We start from the raw sequence: 20,555 nt of genomic DNA, 5'->3' as shown, positions 1-20,555 counted from the left end.
CCCAGGAAAACCATAACATAGTGCTGCATTCAGGCTAACTATGGAAGTCACTTAGAATCAATCCACACAGTAGAATTCGTGGTCAAACTGCACAAATACGATGCTACTTAGTTATATGGCCTTGAGCAATGTCTTTGAGTCTCCACTTCTCATAGGACTAATCCTCAGAGACAATAATTATCAAGTTCTTACCATGTCCCAGGTCCAGTGGGGAATGCTCTGCGTGGTTTATCTCCTGCAGTCTCTTGGCACGGCAGCCCCAGGCCGCGGTTCTTGTGATCTAGGCAGTGTCATCTACCTGTCTGGACACAATGAGGTCATGAGGAGCAGGAGGGGACCCCGCTCTGCTCTTACCAGCGGTGTGGACTTGAACAAGGAATGTCCCCTCCCAGAGACTGACTTTCCTCATCTGACCCATGGGGATCACAACAGAATCAGGCATCGAGTTTGAGGAGGGTATGTTAGTTAGGGCATGTCAAGCGCTTTCCATAGGGTCCATGCTTGAGTAGATGCTCCATGCGTGGCGGCTATTACTGTCTTTCCCTAGAAAGTGACCTTTCCTTTGACACCCTATTTCTGAACTTCTTATATGTGGAATCATACAGAATATCCCCTTTTGGGTCTGGCCTCTTTCACTTAACATTATGTCTCTGAGATTCATCGTTTTTTTTTTCTTTTGCATGTCATAGTAATTTGTTCTTTTTTACTGTTGTATGCTATTCTATTGCATCTGTTCTCTTGTTGATAGAAACCGGGTTATTTTCAGGTTTTGGCTATTAAGAATGAAGTTACTCTAAGTATTCTTGAATATGACTTTTGATAGACAACGAACTTTATGTCTGTTGGAAACCTACCTAGGAGCGGAGCTGCTGGATCATAAGTACTGAGTACTGTGGTGTGCTGGACGTCATGGTAGGCAGGGGCTGGGAATACGAGAGAAAGCAATACATCCATATGGCCCCTGACTTCAGCCTAATAAGGAAGATATGGCAATAACTGTAAATGGGATATCTGCACACACCACAAAGGACCAGTTGTGAGAGCGCGGGGCCGGTGGCGGGGAGGTGATCTAGGAAGGGCACAGGTCCTACAACCAAAGGGAGCTCGACGAACTTGGGAAACCAAGGCAGTCTCGTTAGTGCAGAAAGGGGAAACGGAGAGGTTGGTAGGGTTCAAACCAACAGGTAATGTGATGGGTTTTCCACTGATCTCACCAAGGGAGGGACATAAATTTTTTGAAGGGGAGGAAGAGTACTGGAGAGAGAGTGAACTAATCAGATTTGTAGTCTGAAAACATTTGTCTGGATTAAAGGAAATGTGTGTAAGCAAGAGAGGAGGCAGGGGGACTCATTAAGAGATATGAGCCCTAGTCCTAATGAGCAATCATGTCGGCCAAGGTTGGGAAAGATGGTGCTGGAGAGATGTGGACCGTGTCAGAGCCATCTTACATACAAGCATCACCATTTTTTGTGCTGGTTTAATTTAATTATGTCCTTCTGCCACCAGCCAGCTCTTGTAGTCCGTACTTCATAAGTTTGAGCTGGATGACTTAAAACAATAATTAGTAGGGGTGCCTGGGTGGCTTAGTCGTTAAGCGTCTGCCTTCGGCTCAGGTCATGATCCCAGGGTCCTGGGATCGAGCCCTGCATCGGGCTCCCTGCTTCGCGGGAAGCCTGCTTCTCCCTCTCCCACTCCCCCTGCTTGTGTTCCCTCTCTCGCTGTGTCTCTGTCAAATAAATAAATAAAATCCTTAAAAAAAACAATAATTAGTAGATTATTAATTAAATCCAAGTCCTCTTCAGGCCGGTTATTTTCCATTGTAACTACATCCAGAGGAGGATTCAGTTCGGTTTCTCGATTCATTTGCTCATCCACTTCCGTGTTATCATGGGGTTTTTTTGACATCTATCAGACAAACTCTAGCAATGATTCCAACGTTACTCCCAATTGCAGTAAAATTATGAATGTCAGAGATATTATTACAAACAAATCAGAGGTTATGACTAGTATTCATTGTCCCTTTCCAACAGAAACGACCCTTCCCCTGTCCCTAATATTATTGTGCACAGCAGTATAGAAAGCCAAATTCAAGATTCCAGATGTACTGTGGGCATAACCAGAGCCTCTCTTCATCTCACAGGATCAAATTGAGATGTATTCCCAGTAGGAGGGGTCCTTTAAGGTGCCTCCTAGGCCAAGGCCATCACTGCTCTGCTCTCTTAACTCCCCTCAGTCTCTAAGGGATTTGAAGTTACTATGGGCTCTCCTTAGATCAAAGGGAATTGCTAGAAGATTCCACACTTGCACATTAGTATTACAGTGGGGTAGCTGGGTGCACAGATGTGAAGCCCCACTGCTTGGATTTGAGTCTTGGCTCCTCTCCTTAAGGACTGTGGAAGCTTGAGCAGGGCCCTTAATTTCTCTGGTCCCCATTTCCTCATCTGTAAAATAGAGATGGTGATAATGCATAGTTCTTTCCAGGGTTATAAAGAGTAGATTAATACATGTAGATACAGTGCTCAGGCCATGCCTGGCTGTACGGATGTTGGCTGGTTATTACTAGCCTCTCGGATTTACTTCCATTGGATGGAGTTAGTTAACTATTGAGATGCTACCCGAACTGGCCATGTGAATTCTGCTCTCACATGTGCTCTATAGCAGGCATTGAAGTTAATATCTACCACATTGCTCAAAGCTAGTGCCCACTGGGGGGAATTTTTTCAGGGTTAATCCTCTGAAAACATTGTTTTTCCTCCTAAGAAACTGGCATATACCACTCATTCTAATGTGGTATTACTCATTTTTTCTGTCTTTGCCTTTGCTACCCAGAAGCTCAGAACATGCTAATGTAACATGTGCCTCTGTGGCCAATTTATTTCCTTTCCCCTTTTTTGATCAACTCCTTTCCATTCTTCGTCTTTTCCTATTCTGTTAATGTCATATTTCTATTTCATCCATATTCACTATACATTTATAGGCATATTTGAGAAACTTTCTGAAATTCTGTTCAGTAACTAAAAAGGCACAAATGAAATCACAAAACAAGGGGCACCTGGGTGGCTCAGTCATTAAGCGTCTGCCTTAGGCTCAGGTCATGATCCCGGGGTCCTGGGATCGAGCCCCACATCAGGCTCCCTGCTCGGCAGGAAGCCTGCTTCTCCCTCTCCCTCTCTCCCTGCTTGTGTTCCTGCTCTCGCTATCTCTCTCTCTCTTTCTGTCAAATAAATAAAATCTTGAAAAAAAAAAGAAGTCACAAAACAAAATACTTCTCAGAAGTACAACATGTGTGTTCATTAACAGCCTGTTTGCAAGGGAAGCTTTGAGGTGAGAGCGAGTTTAATCTCCACATCTGTGCAATGAGGGGTGATGAGAAAACCTACTTTAAGGGGTTATTATAGGACAGGAAAGGATTAATCCATAAAAAGAATTCAGATTCGTGGCAGCATATCGTAAGTACTCGGTGCTGGTCCCTGGTGTCACAGTCAGTGGAATGACCCGTAGACATCACGATGGAGGCTCTCCCAGACGAGTTCCTGGGAAGCACTTAATACAAACAAGCCCTAGACTGTTCTCCAGATTTTTTATACCAAATCTTCCAGCCAGCTTCTAAATTTTGTCCAGTGTGCGTGTACGTGTGTAATCTTTAATAAAGACTCGTGCTTTGGATTGTTGCTGTTTTCCTACCTTCAAAAATGGAGAGTCGCAATGCTCCACTTTATGTCAAATGATACCAAACAATGTTGAAAGCGATGCATTTAAATACTAGCAACAACCTCACAACAGGCACCCTTCTCCAGTTTAGATTTGTGTCGTAACTAACAGGACCTCACAGACATGTGCTGTCGCTGACGGAGCTTGTGTGCGTAGAAGGATCCACACTGAATGTGCCGCCGTGTGCCCACAGACCAGCCTCCTGCCTTTGCCTGCCCAGTCCCATCTTCTTCCCCCTCCACAGTCAGTCACGGTTACAAATCTGCATGTTTTCTATAATTTCTTCCTCAAGGGAGAGTGTTATAAATGGTACATCCTAATGTTGAGTCTTTCCGGTATGCTGCTTGTCAGAGCACGGTGGCATCCCTCCTTCACACCGACCCTTCCCGCGCTGTGCTCCACCATCTCATCTCCTGCCTTTTTCTCATCACCTTCTCTCCCAGATTCCTCCCCATCCACTCCTACGTGCCCTCATACATCCCCTGATCTCAAAAACAAAAATAAACCCCAAAAAGGCCCTTCCATCTACACGGCAATGGCACTAACGGTAGTCTGTCTCCTTCCCTCCACTGTTAACTTTCTTGTAAAAATACTTTTCACTTCTGGGCGCCTGGGTGGCTCAGATGGTTAAGCATCTGCCTTCGGCTCAGGTCATGATCCCAGGGTCCTGGGATCGAGTCCCGCATCGGGCTCCCTGCTCCTTGGGAGCCTGCTTCTCCCTCTGCCTCTCTCTCTCTCTCTCTCTCTCTCTCTCTCTGTCTCTCATGAATAAATAAATAAAAAGTTTTAAAAAAAAATACTTTTCACTTCTGCCTCCAAATCTCTCATCGCCCACCACGTAATCTTTTATAATCTGTTCACCACCAGCAACACGACCCCTGTAGCTACCTTCCACCCCTAAGCTGGATGGGTCAGTCTCCTTGGATGCTTCCATATCTTGTTACTTTTCTCATCATTAGGATTCTGCACCCAAGAATTCTCGGTTGTTGCTCAGTCTCCATCCCCAACCCGCAGACAGACTGAATTATTTGAGCCAGGCTAGGTCTTTAGCTGAGTCAGAATCACCTGGAGGGCTTGTTAAAACACTGAGCTCCACCCCCAGTTTCTATGAAATAGTTGTTAAAGGTAACATCGATTTTATCCCACAGCACCACATCTGATTGGGAAAATCTTTTTTTTTTCAGGGTTGAGTCCTGTGAAAAATGTTGCATCCTAACATTTCCAGGATCCTGCCCTCGCCCGGGGTCTCTCATCACAATTGCAGCCACTGTCCCCTTGGCCAGGCCTTTTCCTCACACCTGTGTTCTTTCCTACGTCCCGTCATGACGGGGCTACCTTAGCCATCCAATGCACAGTCCGTGCAGCAGCAGGACAGCATCATCTGGAAGCCTGTTGAAAATGCAGACTCTCAGGCCCCAACCCCAAACCCACTGGACCAAAACCCGCATCTTAATAAAACCCCCAGGGATGTGTATGTGCCTTAAACGTTAAGCACTTCTCCCTAGGATGAGAATGATCCTAACATATACCCCTCCAGTTGTGCTTGGAGTGGAGACCATCCCAGGCTCACAAGGGAGCTGGGAAGTTGGGACGCCAATGCAGATTCCTGCCCCACAGCCCTGTTCCCTTCTGAGTCCCCACGGGGGCAGAGTGGGCGCTGCGCTCCAGGGGCCTGGCTGCAAGCAACCTCCTGGGGACCCAAGGCGGGTCTCATTGCCTGGCGATTCCAGAGCTCACTCCAGCTCCCTAGGCCTGGACCTCAGCTGATCTGTCTTCTCAGCCTTGATGTTTCGCCACCAAACAGGGGCAGCTCTCCTGGGGGCAACCGCGCCACCGGTTTCCTGCCACTCTTGTCCAGAAAATAGAAGAAAGTTTCCACACACCTTTCCCATAGTCGGCTGCCCATCTCCATGTGGATGTCATCCTAGCAACTGCCAACGTCCGAAGCCAAACTCCCGCTCCTCTCTCATCCCCCCCTTCGCTCCCTGGCCTTCCGCCGGGCCAACCAGACACTTCCAGCGGCGCTGTAATCACAGCAGCAGCTGCCAGGGCTCATGAGGCCGCAGGGGCAGGTGCTGCGCAGGTGGTGTAAATGAGGGGCGTGAGCTCAGGCAGAATCAGAGAGAGCCTGCGTTGTCCGCTGGGGGAGCAGCTGAAGACTGCCCTTTGGAAATGCAGTCATGATGTTGCCAAACTGATTTTTTATGTGAGATCTCCTACTTTGATTGTGGCAAGAAATTTTTAACAACTTTTTTAAACTACGAGAGCCAAAGCAAACCTGTCATCGGCTGTATTTGGCCTGTGCTCAGAACCTAATTCCTTGACTTTGGCCCCCCCCCGCCTCGCTTTCCCTGGTCTCTCCCCATCACTCCCCCTGCTCTCCAGCTTCTGCTTCCTTCTTTCTATTCCTCCGCCCACTGAGTCTGCGCACCCGGGGGAGTGCAGTAGTATCTGGAATCCCTACCTCCCTCTCTTTGTGATGAAACCTGCCTGATAACTGCCAAATTATTCTAAAATACTGCTCTAGTCATGTAGCTCACCTTTCTATTCAAAGCCCTTTAGAGACTCGCCCTGGCCTCCAGCTGTCAAATTATCTCCGGGGCATTCCCTTCCCCTCCTACCCCCAGTTAGCCTGCTGTTGACTAGAGCTCCTAAGATTTGGACAAGGCTGCTGGTGGTTGGGAGATGGGAAGAAATGGACAGGTTCGAGAGGTATTTAAAAATTAAAGTCAGTAGCACCAGCTCTTATGACCCTCCCTACAAATAATCTACTGCCTACTTCCTACCAAAGCCTAGATAAGATGTAGCATATGGCTTGCAAACTGGCTGCCTGATGGTCAAATTTGTTATGCAAGTATCTTCTGTTTAACCTGCGTTGCTTAAAAAAAAAAAAAAAAGCAGTCTAAAATTAGTGATTGATTGTCTATAAAAATCAGGATTCTTGGGGCTCCTGGGTGGCTCAGTCGTTAAGCGTCTGCCTTTGGCTCAGGTCATGATCCCAGGATCCTGGGATCGAGCCCCGCATCGGGCTCCCTGCTCCACAGGAGGCCTGCTTCTCCCTCTCCCGCTCCCCCTGCTTGTGTTCCTAATCTCGCTCGCTGTCAAATAAATAAATAAATAAATCTTTAAAAAAAAAAATCAGGATTCTTGGGGCACCTGGATGGCTCAGTCTGTGAGGCGTCTGACTCTTGATTTTGGCTCAGGTCATGATCTCAGGGTCGTGAGATCGAGTCCCACATCCAGCTCCATGCTCAGCATAGAGAACTGCTAGAGATCTCTCTCTCTCTCTCCCTCTGCCCCCCACTCCCCACTCACGCACTTGCTATCTCTCACTCTAAATAAATAAAATATTAAATAAAAAAAACAGGATTCCTGTCAAAAAGTTAGGGGTGACAAATCCAGACCAAACTTCTATGAGGCAACTACTGGCTAGAGTTGACTGTTAGCTGCCTCTTCAGATGGAGGGCATGCTGTTTACATCTTCATCTAGCCCTACTAACAAAAATAAGGCTTTTGGACACTTTAGAAATGAATTTAAAGTGGGAATCAAATACTCCTGTTGTCCTAGAGCTTCACAGGTAAATAAAGAAAACAAGGTATAAAGTTAGCAACAATAATGATCTCCCCTGCCCCTCACCCACACCACTGGATGTTTTCTTGTATGAGGTTTACTTGCTCATGCACTCACAAAATGTTAAGTCCCGGTCAGTTACATAATTAATTCAGCCTCTGGCACGTAAAGCAGACAAGCCTTCATTGTTAAAATTTCTGAATGACTCAGCTATAGCCACCCTCCTGTGCTGGATCTTCCACTGGCCTTCCGGATGCATCCATCTACCACCCCTCTCCAGCTGAGAGGGACCGACTCCAACAAACTACCTCTGGATTCCAGTTGGGTTTGGCCAATGGCGGGCACCGGCTGGGTTTTGGAGGGAGAATGAGGCTGGCTGTCTAGTCTCCCAGCGCCGTCACTGCAGGGATGTTGCAGGTTAGCTGTGTCCCACTTCAAATGAAAACAGCCTTTCCCTGAGTTCCAGAGTGAAGCAAGTGGCTGCTCCCTCCTCTGGCCTGATGGTACACAGCCCTCCTAGTGGTTACCCACACCTTTGGAATCTTGGCAAAAGTTTTCTCAAACTCCCCTAATTTGAGGGTGCTACCTAGCTCCTGCTACAACCTGATGATATATGCTTCTAATCTCACCCCTCTAACTGAGCACTAACCAAATGCATGCAAGAAAAACTATCCTCGTAAGAATCATTTTCTAGAATCTGGTTATCAATTTTGGGGAACATTTTGCAGCAATTTAAAAGTTTGCTTTTATGTCTTAAAGAATCTTAGATATTTTAAGTCGGAATCGCTTTTAAATATTTAACCAAAACATGACATATGCAATGCTTAGCCTTGAAGGTTAAAAAGTAACTGCCTCTAAAATTATGTATACCTAATCCTAGAAATAGGCCCACTTTTGTATTATGATCCTTCCATTGGTATTTTGGTGTATCAGTGCCATCTGCTGGAAAGTTAAGAAAATTAGGTCTTTCCAAATCCCAAAATGTGTATCTTGGGGGGGGGGGGGGCAGGGCACGGAGAGGGGAGAATAGTAGGGGGGTAAACGTACTATTTAAGAAAAAAGCCTCATCTTTAAGTACATGGCTGCTTAACTTCCACATCGTTATCAGTATAAACCCAAATTAATTACAAAGCTCTACAATTAAAGTTTAAAATGTATAATAAAAAAACACCCTAAATATTTCTTCCTCTTGATACATTTCTTGGTTTCTAAAATATTCTTCTGCCATTCTGCTCTCTGCATGAAACTCAACAGGCCCCAACATGTCTCAGCACGATCTGGTTCTTTTACCAAGATCTAGGACACTGATACAGATGTAAGAGACACACGAAATACATCTAGACAAAACATGCATTATGTATATTTAAATGCAGTGTGTACTTGTTTTTAGCATCTGACAAAGTTTGGTGGCACAGTGAGTAGACTGACACCCAATGGGATCTCTCTAAAGTGCTTTCACCACCTCAAAGAGACGTATATAAACAACATGACCCAACCGTTCAATTTTCTTATAAATAAAAACTGCAACACATATTCTAAATGATAATATAGAAACGTGAAAGGTTGCTTAACCGATTTTAATAACATGACATAAAGCCCCTACACTTGATAGAATCGTTATGCAAAATACATAGATGAATACTGTCTTCTTTTAAAAATATAAAATAAATAAGCAAGACATGTGAAAATAGGCAAGTTTCATTAAATAAATGAAAATTTTAAAAAAAGAAACTTTTGCTTTCCATATCATTTGAAGAAGGGAAATTATCATTTTAAACAATATTCAAGTTTATTAAACAAATTAAAAAAAGTATTATAAAATGTTTAACTGTCATCAGCTTCGAGGTTTATGTTGCTCCCGAATTTTGCATATAACTGAACTTTCAGATCCGCTAACACTCGCTGAATTGATTCCACTCTGGCTTCTAAAGCGTCGATTTCTTCTTGCAAATTTTTCTGGGGGAAAAAAAAAATAATTTAAATTAATTCTATTCAATGGATGGTTTCTGAGCATCTGTGGATGAAATAATATTTGGGAAGAATTTTTAGGTCAAACTTTCTAAACTTGGGACAGGCAGCTAAATAACATGGATAATTAAATCTAAACCAAAAGTCTGAATATGGCCATTTTTAATTCATGATTTATATTTGCTTATTACAGAATAAATCAAGCCTGTCTTCTCGGTTTTTGCTGATTTAAAAAACAAAATGGATAAAAGAAAATTAACTCCTAAATTATCACACCCTAATAAAGAAAGAACTTCTATACAAACACTTCTGGTAAACAGTTTATCACAGGCCTGGCTTCTAACACAGCCTCTTCCAACTTCCCACAAAAATAACTACGAAACTAGAAGAAAGGATAAAAATTCACATGACCACCACTAATTAAGAATAACAACTTAGTCAGAATCTGGGAGAAATTTTCACCAACTGCAAGGCCCCTGGAGGGACTCTTTTGAGAGAACGCTAACGAGGGCCTCGTTTATGGATACAGAGCAGCACTGCCCACGTGAAACGCATGGAATGTCAGAAGTTCCTTCCTGGCCAGGATCAAAGAAAGGATTTCTCAGGGCGCCTGGGTGGCTCAGTTAAGCATCTGCCTTCGGCTCAGGTCATAGTCCCAGGGTCCTGGGATCAAGTCCTGCATTGGGCTCCCTGCTCAATGTGGAGCCTGCTTCTCCCTCTGCCTGCTGCTCTCCCTGTTTGTGCTCTCTCTCTCACAAATAGATAAAGTCTTAAAAAAAAAAAAAAAACAAGAACAAAGGATTTCTCCTAACATGACCAAAAAAATATGAAGTCACACAAATGGCATACCCATTAATATTAGGAAGAAGGGAAGAATGCCTAGTATTGACAATGTTATTCTTTTAGAAATCTGGCTGATGAATCTCCAAGTATGGCCCCCAGATCGCTTGGAAACTCGTTGAAAACACAAATTCTGGGGCTGCGCTCCAGGCCTCTGATTTGGAAATTCTTGGGACGTTTCAGTGATTGGAATTTTCAACAAGTCCTCTGGGGGACTCTGATACATGCTAAACGTTTGAGAACCATGGCTACAAGAAACAGAAATTAGACATACAGCTATTATAGAGGAGATAAAACTTCTCTACCCAGAAAACCTAGTTCATGAGTGAAATTATAACATGCAAGAAAATTATTTTAAAAAGCACAATCCTGGGGCGCCTGGGTGGCTCAGTCGTTAAGCGTCTGCCTTCGGCTCAGGTCATGATCCCAGGGTCCTGGGATCGAGCCCTGCATTGGGCTCCCTGCTCCGCGGGAAGCCTGCTTCTCCCTCTCCCACTCCCCCTGCTTGTGTTCCCTCTCTCGCTGTGTCTCTCTGTCAAATAAATAAATAAAATCTTTTAAAAAATAAATAAATAAATAAATAATAAAAGCACAATCCTATCATGTACCACTCATTTCTTTAAAAGCCCCTGAAAGGCTCCTCTTCGCCTCAGGGCCGGATGAGTGAAGACGGCAGCCCACAGGCCAGACCTCGCCTGATGCTTGTCCATGCAGTTTTCCTGGAATGCGGCCACGGGCATGCATTTACATGACCTGCTTTCATGGCAATTGTGACCTAGCCCGGGTGGCTCACAAAGACTGAGATAACCGCTGTCTGGCCCGGCACAGAACGCTTGCTGACCCCTGCGAAAGTCAAGCCCATTTATCAACTTGATTGACAGAGTTCTTCAAGCTGTGGCCACAATTTCAGATGCTCCCAAATCTCCAGCAAATTAGAACTTCTCTTAGTTGTGTTTTTGTGCCATGATCTTTTTATGACCATTTACACACGACCATCACACATGAGTCTGGAACATCCTGCCCCCCATTCTGGGGAATACCCACTTCCTGCTGAGCCATCTCCTTCCCAGAGAGCCCCTCCTGACCACTTACTAGTTATGCTTGATGAACTTTCTCTTTCCATTTACCCTATCTACTCCCTGCAAGCAGGAACCAGGCATATTTCATTGTCCTCCCTGTGCACTGGTTCATGGCAGACCCTAATACAGAGTAAGCACTCAACAAACATTCCTGGAATAAATGAATACCATAATAAAGGTTCACTAGCTGTAGCGGGGGGGGGGGAACGGGGAGGGTGGCATGTTCCTAGTAGTGACAAAAACCATCAACTATCTTGAAACACTTCCCACAAGATGGTTAGGATGGTTAAAAAAGAACAGAATTAGGGGCGCCTGGGTGGCTCAGTTGGTTAAGCGACTGCCTTCGGCTCAGGTCATGGTCCTGGAGTCCCAGGATCGGGTCCCGCATCGGGCTCCCTGCTCAGCAGGGAGTCTGCTTCTCCCTCTGACCCTCCCCTCTCTCATGCTCTCTCTCTCTCTCATTCTCTCTCTCAAATAAATAAATAAAAAAATCTTAAAAAAAAAAAAAGAACAGAATTGTAAAATTCTACTGTGAAAGAAAAGATTTAAACACAAGCGGAAACACCAATGTTTCTGCATAAAAAGATTCAGGAGTAAAAATGTTAGTTCTTCCCAGGGTTTATTAAATATGGGTTTAATTCGGAGAAATTTTTGCTTTCTACGACATTTAAAGAAGGAAGACTAACATTTTAAGTAATATCCAGATTAATTAAGCAAACTACAAAAGAATTAGAAAATGTCTGATTGCCATCAGCTTCTCATGCACAATGTGACCGCTCCTTTCACAGACAGTTGGAGGGCATGTGAACTGGAAACTATTTTCCATATCATGTCTCAAATGCCTCAAATGTTGCCAATAAATCCATACTCTGATCCAGTAATGACACCTGTCTGGTCATTTCCTTAAAAGAATTTCCTAAATGTGAAAAAAACACTCAGATGTAAGAATGCTCACTGCAACATTACTGTAGGAAAATACTGGAAACAAATTCACGTTAACAAGAGGAGGGCAGTGAACGGAACTGGTGTCCACTAGCATGATGTTTAACAGTCGTCAAAAATGATGTTTTTAAAGCATATGTGCTTGGCCCAGAGCAGGCCCCTGATGAAATCATTTGCTGAGCAAATGAACATTAAATAGAATGAGAAAGTACTTCTGGTGGGAGGTTAACTGACCAAAATGTGAAGCAAACCTACACAGAGAAAAGAGAAGGTAAAAACATAAAACCAATGAGAATGTTCATGATGGACAGTTACCTCTTGGTAGTGGGATTATAGGCAATTTTCCTTTTCTACCTTATAATACTCTATAGTTTGCACACAGTTAGAGCATGGGCTCTGGAGTCAAAAGGCCACTCCCTCTGTGTCACCTTGAGTAAGCCCCACGACCTTTCTCAGCCTCTATCTACCCTTCAATCTCTTCAATTCTAAATTGGGATGAATGGGCCCTATCTCACAGAGCCCTTGTCAGAATTAAATAAGATCATGCCTGCAAGGCTTTCACTGCATGCCTGGGACGTTGTAAAAACCCATGGAGTATTATTACCTAGTACCCGTTATTTCCCTACACCTGGAATTAGCGTGTCCTTTGTAACACACACCCTAAAGGGAGCGTTAGCCTCCCTCCCCCAGGGAAAAACTCCAGCATACCTTTGCTTCTTCTAACATTTCCTGTGTTTCTTCTTGAGAATGGCTAATGAAAACATCACCGATTTGATAAGGTATCATTAAGCAATCATCATCTGCAAGCATGATGTCCTCACAAGCATCTTCTAAATTCTGGAGTTGTTTCTAGAAACACAAAAGCAAACTGCAATGAAAAGCACACTCAAAATTTGCTGATAGGGGTGAGTAGCCAATTTTAATTTGGGGACACCAACTCTGTGAAAGACCCTTTCGCAAAGGTATCATCACACTAACCTAAGACTTCCTTACATTTCTAGATGGCATTTCCTAAGGAAGCCCTCAAGAGCTAACTCATTGTCCTCTAGCTACTTCCAGATTGCTACAAGCGCCTGTGGAGGACAGTGGGCATCTGTGGCCACTCAAAATGTCCTCCTACCCTAACAGGTTCCACTTGGTGAATTCTGTCTTCCTGTGGTACAACAGAAACCGAGCAAACCGCCATTGCTCAGCCTCGCCTGATGAGAGGAGGAAAGGAGCTACAAACTGACATTCCACCAGTCAACTGCGCTGAACTGGACCTCGGCTCAGAAGGTCACACGAGGAAAGGACAGGCACAGGCCTGACGTGCGGGGCGGGCAGGGGCCGGGGTGGACCCAACTGAAGGCGGTGGCGGGCTGTGGGATCACTGCAAATAGCAGCAGTTCCATCACCAGCCACGGTCTCTGAGACGCGGTTCTGCGGCCTGCTCCCAGAGCCCCTGCCCAGGCTCATCCCCTCAACAATCTGTAAGTTCTCACACAGCCCTTCAACAAGGTCTTTTTTCTTAAACTAACTAGAGTGGATTATATCATCTGCAACGAAGAGCCCAGAGAAATAGAATCACTGAATTCAGTTTTAAAAAGCTACAGTACATTGGCGCCTGGGTGGCTCAGTCATTGAGCGTCTGCCTTCGGCTCAGGTCATGATCCCAGGGTCCTGGGATCGAGCCCCACATCGGGCTCCCTGCTCCGCGGGAAGCCTGCTTCTCCCTCTCCCACTCCCCCTGCTTGTGTTCCCGCTCTCGCTGTGTCTCTCTCTGTCAAATAAATAAATAAAATCTTTAAAAAATAAAAAAAAATTTTTTTTAAATAAAAAGCTACAGTATAGGGGTGCCTGGGTGGCTCAGCTGATTGATTGTCTGACTTTTGATTTCAGCTCGGGTCGTGATCTTGGGGTTGTGGGATCGAAACCCACACCAGGCTCTTGGATTCTCTCTCTCCGCGCCCAGTGCCCCGCTTGCGCGCACTCTCTCCCTCTCTCAAAAAAAAAGCTAGAGTATAAAGACCTTTCATTTTTCTTAAATAAGATACATTTCTTTAGTACCTTTTTTACTTCTATTTCCTCCTTCAGCTCTGTGATTCTACTTGTATTCCGTGCAAATTTGTTTATCTTTTGCTGATCTTCAAAAGTAACGTTGACATCTTCTGCAGCCTGAAAAAAACATTTAAAATTTTTTGTAGAATTAATTTTCCTGGAGAAGTTATAGGTTAGCTTTTTATATAACTCTGAAATAATTCAATAAACTATTTGCTCTCATACAGTCAAGAATCCCAAAAGGTACAGAAAATCACAAACACAGGCCTTATAAGTTTTTGCTCCACAACCTCAAGATTTGTTCATACATCTGTCATCTCTTCTGATAGTCTACAGAATAAAGCGCAAGCTACAGAAACATTCCGAATAGAAACAATTAAGAATAAGTCCTGAATCAAGTCAGCCAACTTTGGCCTAGAGCAGAATTTCTCGAGTTAGAACATTCTTTCATCCAAGATAACTCAGGGAGCAAATGATGTGGTAGTGAGTTCTGGTAAATGCTTCATACCAGTTTCTGCTCTCACAGTTAAAACCTGCATAAGCTTACTAAAGCTGTCAGAAATCTGACAGTTTCTAATGTTTAATGCAAATGATATACCGGCTAGAAGGTTACTACATATTTCAGTGGCTATTATTTCACACATGGTAAAAATTATGTTTCTTTTAATGCAGAACCTGTTTACATGTCTTCATTAAGAATAAGGTATAATGTACTATAAAATGACTAAAATCGAATGTTTAAAAATATTTACTGTGATTAAATTTGTAAACAAAATTAGAGTACTCAGATGACATACAGTATCTATAAAATCATAAAATAACATTCACTGAGCTCTTACTATGTATCAAGAACTTTCTACGTGCTTTATCTTCACTGTTAATCCTCTAATAAATCTCAGTAAGTAGGATCATTAGGAAGTAGCACTATTTTACAGATGAAGAAAGTGTGGCACAGAGAGGGTAAGTAATTTCCCCAAAGTCCCACAACCAGTAAGCGGTAGAATTCGATTTCAACCCAGGTAAGCTGACTCAGGAGTCCAGACAGGTCCACTAGCTCTTAGAAACTGAAGGTGAAAATGCATGTGGGCAAGCAATCATGCACATTTGTAAGAGGCAGCAGGAAGTCCTTGGCTTTCATCAGATTCTCAAAGGGGAACCATATATTTAAAAAAAATAATAATAATAATTAAATACCAGATTCTCCTTAGGGATTCCCCTCATTTATAAAATAAGAACAAGAGCACCTGTAAAGGAGGAAAGAGAGAGAGAGAGAGAGCTTCAACAAAGACTATTTTTGCTCTTTTGTAATGAGTCACAACAACCAAGCCTCATCCCTTCGGCCTGGTCTCTCATCACCAGTCACATAGAAGTGTACACTTTTATTTCTCCAGAGGTTGAAAGGCAACCTGTTGTGTCAAGCAAGATTGGAGCTCAGTGGACAGAACACCAAGGCAGACACCTAGAACTCAGCACCACCCCCCCGGGGGGCTCTCAACACACAAGCACTTTGACATGCATCAGGCTCAGCATCAGAGACCCAGAGGATATCCTGAAAAAATCCTTTAGATCATGATATATATAGCTTTGAATGTTCAACCTTGTGCATGATTTCTATGAATGTGGAAGTTGGGAAACACTGAGCTGCACTACAGAAACCAAAGGAAAGTCCATATTCAGATATCTTGGCATTCAAGTGACTTTGCCTACATAAGAACTAGCAATTCCTGAAGCAAACAGGGACCGGAGAATTCTAGAGAGTTCCTGCTTGCCTGCAGAGTTTAAATACTGAGGCCCTGAAAACATACTGAGTATGTATTTATAGACGCATCTGTCATCGTGAGGCTTGAACGGGGTAATTCCCATGAAAGCAACTACCACGGGGCCGGCCTGACACACAACTGAGGCTAATGTATTGTTTCTTAATTTGAATCTAAGTCCCGCTTGATCAGACTCACACAGACACAGTTTCTGAAAAGTTGTGGAGGAATCTGGCCACCTGTTTCTATCTTTCCAAAGCAGGCATTTCCTGTCCTAGCCTCACCGCACAGTGCCCCAGCATGTACTCGGGACCATGTACTCTGTTTCCTTAACTGTGGTTTTCTCACTGGGGTTACGGGCTACAGTCGGCGTGTGAAGTCCGTGGTTAAACTGCACGCCACCCAATGGAGTTCTGTTTACAGCAAAAAGTGAGAAGTCAGCACCTTCCATGACTAATGCCAGTGGCCTGTTTTCACCCCACTGTTCTGGTGGGTGGGTTCTGGAACACTCCTACATTGCGCGAAGCTTCATTTTGGCGGGGAAGGGCTAATTCTTAACTGGGGATCCAGAGACACTAAGAAGTCCCTTTACCCCCTGAAATTGTGTGCAGCATGGCATGTCCTGTATTTGCATTCCTCTGGAAGGGTCTTCACAGTTTTCCTCATATTCTCAAAGGGATCCACACCCCCAAAGGTTAGGGACTCCTGCATTAAGAGAAGCCAAGGCAGTTGTACTCACTGCTGCTCACAAAGTCACGAGAACTCAAGAGAAAGGAGTTCGTTCTTTGAGACAACACAGAGTGGTTGAAATAGTAAATGGATTCAAATCCAAGCAAGCAGGAACCTGGACAAATTATTCAATTTTTTGTAGCCACCTCAGGTTTGTTACCTGTAAAATGGGGACGCTAGTTCCTCCTACCTTGCAGGGGTGATAAAATGAGGACCTGTGGATGGAGTCACCTTTCAATAAATGATAGCTAAGTGCTTTATTTCCTGAACAATGTTTACCAAAAAAATCATTAGAGAGGAAGAACAGCCAAAGCTCTAGAAGAAAATTCTGCTAGGCCGGGGAGAAATATGACTGCTCAAGATTCAAAGTGGAAATTAAAATTCCCTGGACCCTGACTGTACCCTTTTCTTCAAATCAGCATCTTACAGGATTATGAGAGGAAAGTGAACCACACTCAGTCTTGCCCCACTGAGTCTTGGCTATTACCAGCAGAATGTGGACTGACAGCTGAGTCCATCAGTGTTCTAAAAGCCTAGGAGAAGGAAATTCTGGCCAATTTCAGTCTGCCTTTATTTTTGTTTTTTAAAGGTGTCTGCCAAGTCTCCATGATATAAAATTTTGCTTTGTATTTTTACTCACTTTTCACGCCTACAGTACAGTCATTCATTTAACAAGTACTCGGTAAATGTCTCCCACATGCCAGAAAACTGCCATAGTCCAACCACCCTCACGAATACCTGCAAGCTTACATTCTAGAGAAGGAGATGGGCAAAAGACAAGGTGAACAAGATGATGCTAGATGATGATGATACACGTGATGCGGAATGCAAGACAGCGTAGAGGCTGCAAGTGTTAGGAGCTAAGGAGTGAAGGGGGCTTCCTTAGACAGGGAGGTCAAAGATGGCCTCTCTGGGGAGGGGACATTTGTACTGAGGATCAGGGACAGAAATCAAACACAGTCCTCTGATGGGCAAAAACCAGATCTTGGAAAGCAGACCTTTGGAGAGGAGAGGACTAAACCACCTCACCTAAACATCTCACCAGAAAAGCCATGACCCGCTGGGACGTAAATGTGTTACAAATGTAAAGTACTCCAAATTGCAAACAGTTTTTATTAAACTCGAGAGGCTATCCCTATGGTATTTCATGCTCATGGTATTTGAGAGGCTCGAGAGGCTATCCCTATGGTATTTCATGACATACCCGTTTGCTCCCAGGGCGGGCAGAGAGCCAGAATGTATGTACAGTTAACCTATCAGAAATCGTTCACAGCACTGGAAAACACCTGCAGGAGGCTGGTGCATCTATCATGTCAGTCTTACAAGTCAAAGAAGAAAATCCTTCCTGCTCTGGCCACCACCCACCCGTCAACACGTTCATTGGCTATCTTGACTCAACCTCCCCCGATTCTCTGCCATTCTGGCCACCTTTTCTTTAAATGCACCCAGCATCTCTGCGGGTGATACTCCCCCTCTAGAACACCTCATCCCTTTCCAACGTTCTCTTCCCCTCCTTATGTCATCATAGAGATCACACCTTCTCACGAAAGCCTTCTCTGGTCACCAGCAGACCTTATCCCAGCCCTCATGTCGCAAGTCCTTTCTGTCATAGTTCTTAGCAAAGCTGGAAATTCTACAGTTTTCTGTGTGACTACTGAGTAATGCCTGCTCTCCCCCAGAACGAAAGTCCTACAATGCTATGAGGATAAGGGGATATGAGCATTATTATTGCTCATCACTGCTTTTCACCTAAAACTGAAATTGTGCCATATTACATGCTCAAAAAGTTTGCTGAATGAATGAAAATATGTTGGTAATCAAAAGTTTTGCCAAGTCCAAGGTTCAAATAGTTTTCCTACCATTCCCTCGACCTTTACTTCATCTCTCTGCACTTCGGTGTGCACACCTGTCAAACGGGGCAAGGGGAGTTGGGGGGGAGGGATATGCAACTAGTATCATCTAAGGAATTAAACACCATACCTAACAGAGGGCCCAATTTACTTATTTATTTATTTTTAAAGATTTTACTTATTTATTTGACAGAGAGACACACAGAGAGAGAAGGAACACAAGCAGGGGGAGCGGGAGAGGGAGAAGCAGGCTTCCCGCAGAGCAGGGAGCCCCACTTGGGGCTTGATCCCAGGACCCCGGGATCATGACCAGAGCCCAGGGTGGACCCTTAAGGACTGAGCCACCCAGGCGCCCCATCAAAGGGCCCAATTTACATACAAAATAGAGGTGGGGTGAATCTCACCAAGTGTCATACTCATCTGAATCACCCTAACCCTGAACCCTACCCTGGTACTCAGTGAGGGTTTGTGGATGGCAGACCAACAGAGTGAGCAAATCACCCTGGCTTGCCTGGGGCAGTCCTGGTTTTTACACCCTACAATATGCTCAGACTATGCATATTGCTGAGTATGAGAGCCAAGGAATTTGAAGCTGAATGCAAGCAAATCCCTTTAGCCAGGGGACTCTCATCAGACAGGATGGAAGTTAAAAACAAAGGCTCCAGAGTCAGAACTGTGCTCACTTTAATCCTAACTTTGCCTGTGTACTTCAACTGCCTCATCTGTAAAATCAGGATGAAAGCAGGGCCGGGGGTAAGATTGGAATAAGGCACACAACTCGCTTAGACCTAGCACACAATAAAAAGGAAAGCCTCCATAATTACCAGATGTTATTATTTCTTTGCCCCCCTCCCCATTTTCTTCTTCTTCTATCTAGATATTTTTAAGCACCCGTGTAGACTCAGGGACTCATACGCTGTAAGGAGGAGTTCAGCTTGCTAAGTAGAATGAAAGGTGGGCTTTGGGAAAAACAAAATAAAGCCCGAGTTTGAACTCCAGCTCTGCCTCCTGGCTGAGCCATTTTGAGGCCACCAACCATTCCGTTAAGTCTCTCCATCTGTAAAGTGGGAGGAAAACGTGTCTTTGCTAAGTTGCTGGGAGGATCAGAGATAATAAGCAGACGGCTTCTTGGCCCCGGCCCGTCATCCGTCCTCAGTACGGAGAGTTTTGGTCCGGAAGCCCAGGGGCAGCGGGGGTGGGGGCCGGCGGCTCAGGGCTAGACCCAGGGGCTCTGGGGCCAAATAACCCGGGGATGCAGGGTGCTGCTCCGCTCCTCACAGCTGGCTGACCTTGGGCAGGTGACTCCACCTCTCTGGGCCCCTGCTTCCTTATTTGCAAAGGACGGTGCCAGTAGCAGCCGCGCTTCTGGACTTGTGAGGGTTAAACGTGACAACCCCGGGGAGATGCCCAGCGCCATGGCCAACCGCCGCCCGTGGGACCTTCGGCTTCTCACACCGCCAACGACAAGGCCTGGGCCGCGGGTCCTCAGGCTCTCCACGGCCGTCCTCAGCACCGCGAGACGCGACCCAGAGGCCCCCGACGGTCCCGGCCCGGCTGCCCCCGCCTCGGCGGGCCGGGGGCCTAAGAAGACCTCCAGGGAGCCGGGCGCGGGGAGGCCTCGCCGCGGGGCCGCCCTCAGGGCCGGCGGCTTCGGCCCCCGGCCGCACACCGGGCTCCAGGGCCGCGCACCCCAGGCACACCGCGCCCGGCCCCCGGCGGCCGACCCCCGCCCGCTGCCCGAGCATCCCGCACCCGGAGCGCCCCACTCACCGCCTTCTTCATGGTGGCCGCCATCTTGGGACTGGACTAAGGCGCGCGGCGGGGAGGGCCGCAAGGGCGCGCTCCGGCCGCAGGCCGTCTCGCGCTCCCTGTGGGCTCAGACCTCCGCGCAAACACAACACTGTCTCCATATTCCTTCCTCCTGCGTCTTCGACCCGTGATTCCTAACGTGCGGGACTCAAGGAGGAAACACATCCTGGAAGGACTTGGTACGTGCCAATTAAAGGCACAGGCAACGCCCTGTGGGCCGACAGAAAGTGGGGGGTGTGGCGAACCGCCCCCGGGTCCCGCG

At 45.5% G+C, this 20,555-nt stretch overlaps 1 protein-coding gene across 2 annotated transcripts; it reads right to left on the bottom strand.

Moving 5' to 3' along the window:
* Nucleotides 1-8,844: 8,844 nt before the first annotated feature.
* Nucleotides 8,845-20,407, bottom strand: PFDN4 (prefoldin subunit 4). Of its 2 annotated transcripts, none has more exons than XM_027620564.1 (4): nucleotides 20,255-20,407; nucleotides 14,158-14,265; nucleotides 12,820-12,960; nucleotides 8,845-9,238 (listed from the first exon to the last, which is right to left on the bottom strand). In XM_027620564.1, the coding sequence occupies exons 1-4, from the start codon at nucleotides 20,276-20,278 to the stop codon at nucleotides 9,107-9,109; spliced, it is 405 nt and encodes a 134-aa protein (XP_027476365.1). In that variant the 5' UTR covers nucleotides 20,279-20,407; the 3' UTR covers nucleotides 8,845-9,106. The 2 variants fall into 2 exon arrangements, with proteins under 2 accessions (XP_027476365.1, XP_027476364.1); XM_027620563.1 differs by lacking the exon at nucleotides 20,255-20,407 and adding an exon at nucleotides 15,343-15,393.
* Nucleotides 20,408-20,555: the final 148 nt, after the last annotated feature.

The sequence above is a fragment of the Zalophus californianus genome, chromosome 8 (genome assembly GCF_009762305.2).
Source record: "Zalophus californianus isolate mZalCal1 chromosome 8, mZalCal1.pri.v2, whole genome shotgun sequence".
In the NCBI taxonomy this organism is placed as follows: Eukaryota; Metazoa; Chordata; class Mammalia; order Carnivora; family Otariidae; genus Zalophus; species Zalophus californianus.
This window is presented reverse-complemented; position numbering and strand designations above follow the sequence as displayed.

Bases quoted from the DNA above. Each gene is read 5' to 3' on its own strand.
- PFDN4 (XM_027620563.1), bottom strand. From the start codon at position 15,369: ATGAGGGGAATCCCTAAGGAGAATCTG. The intron at 14,266-15,342 runs GTATTTAATTAT...TGTTTTTTTCAG, and splicing joins GAATCCCTAAGGAGAATCTG to GCTGCAGAAGATGTCAACGT. The intron at 12,961-14,157 runs GTACTAAAGAAA...TTGTGTTTCTAG, and splicing joins AGGAAATAGAAGTAAAAAAG to AAACAACTCCAGAATTTAGA.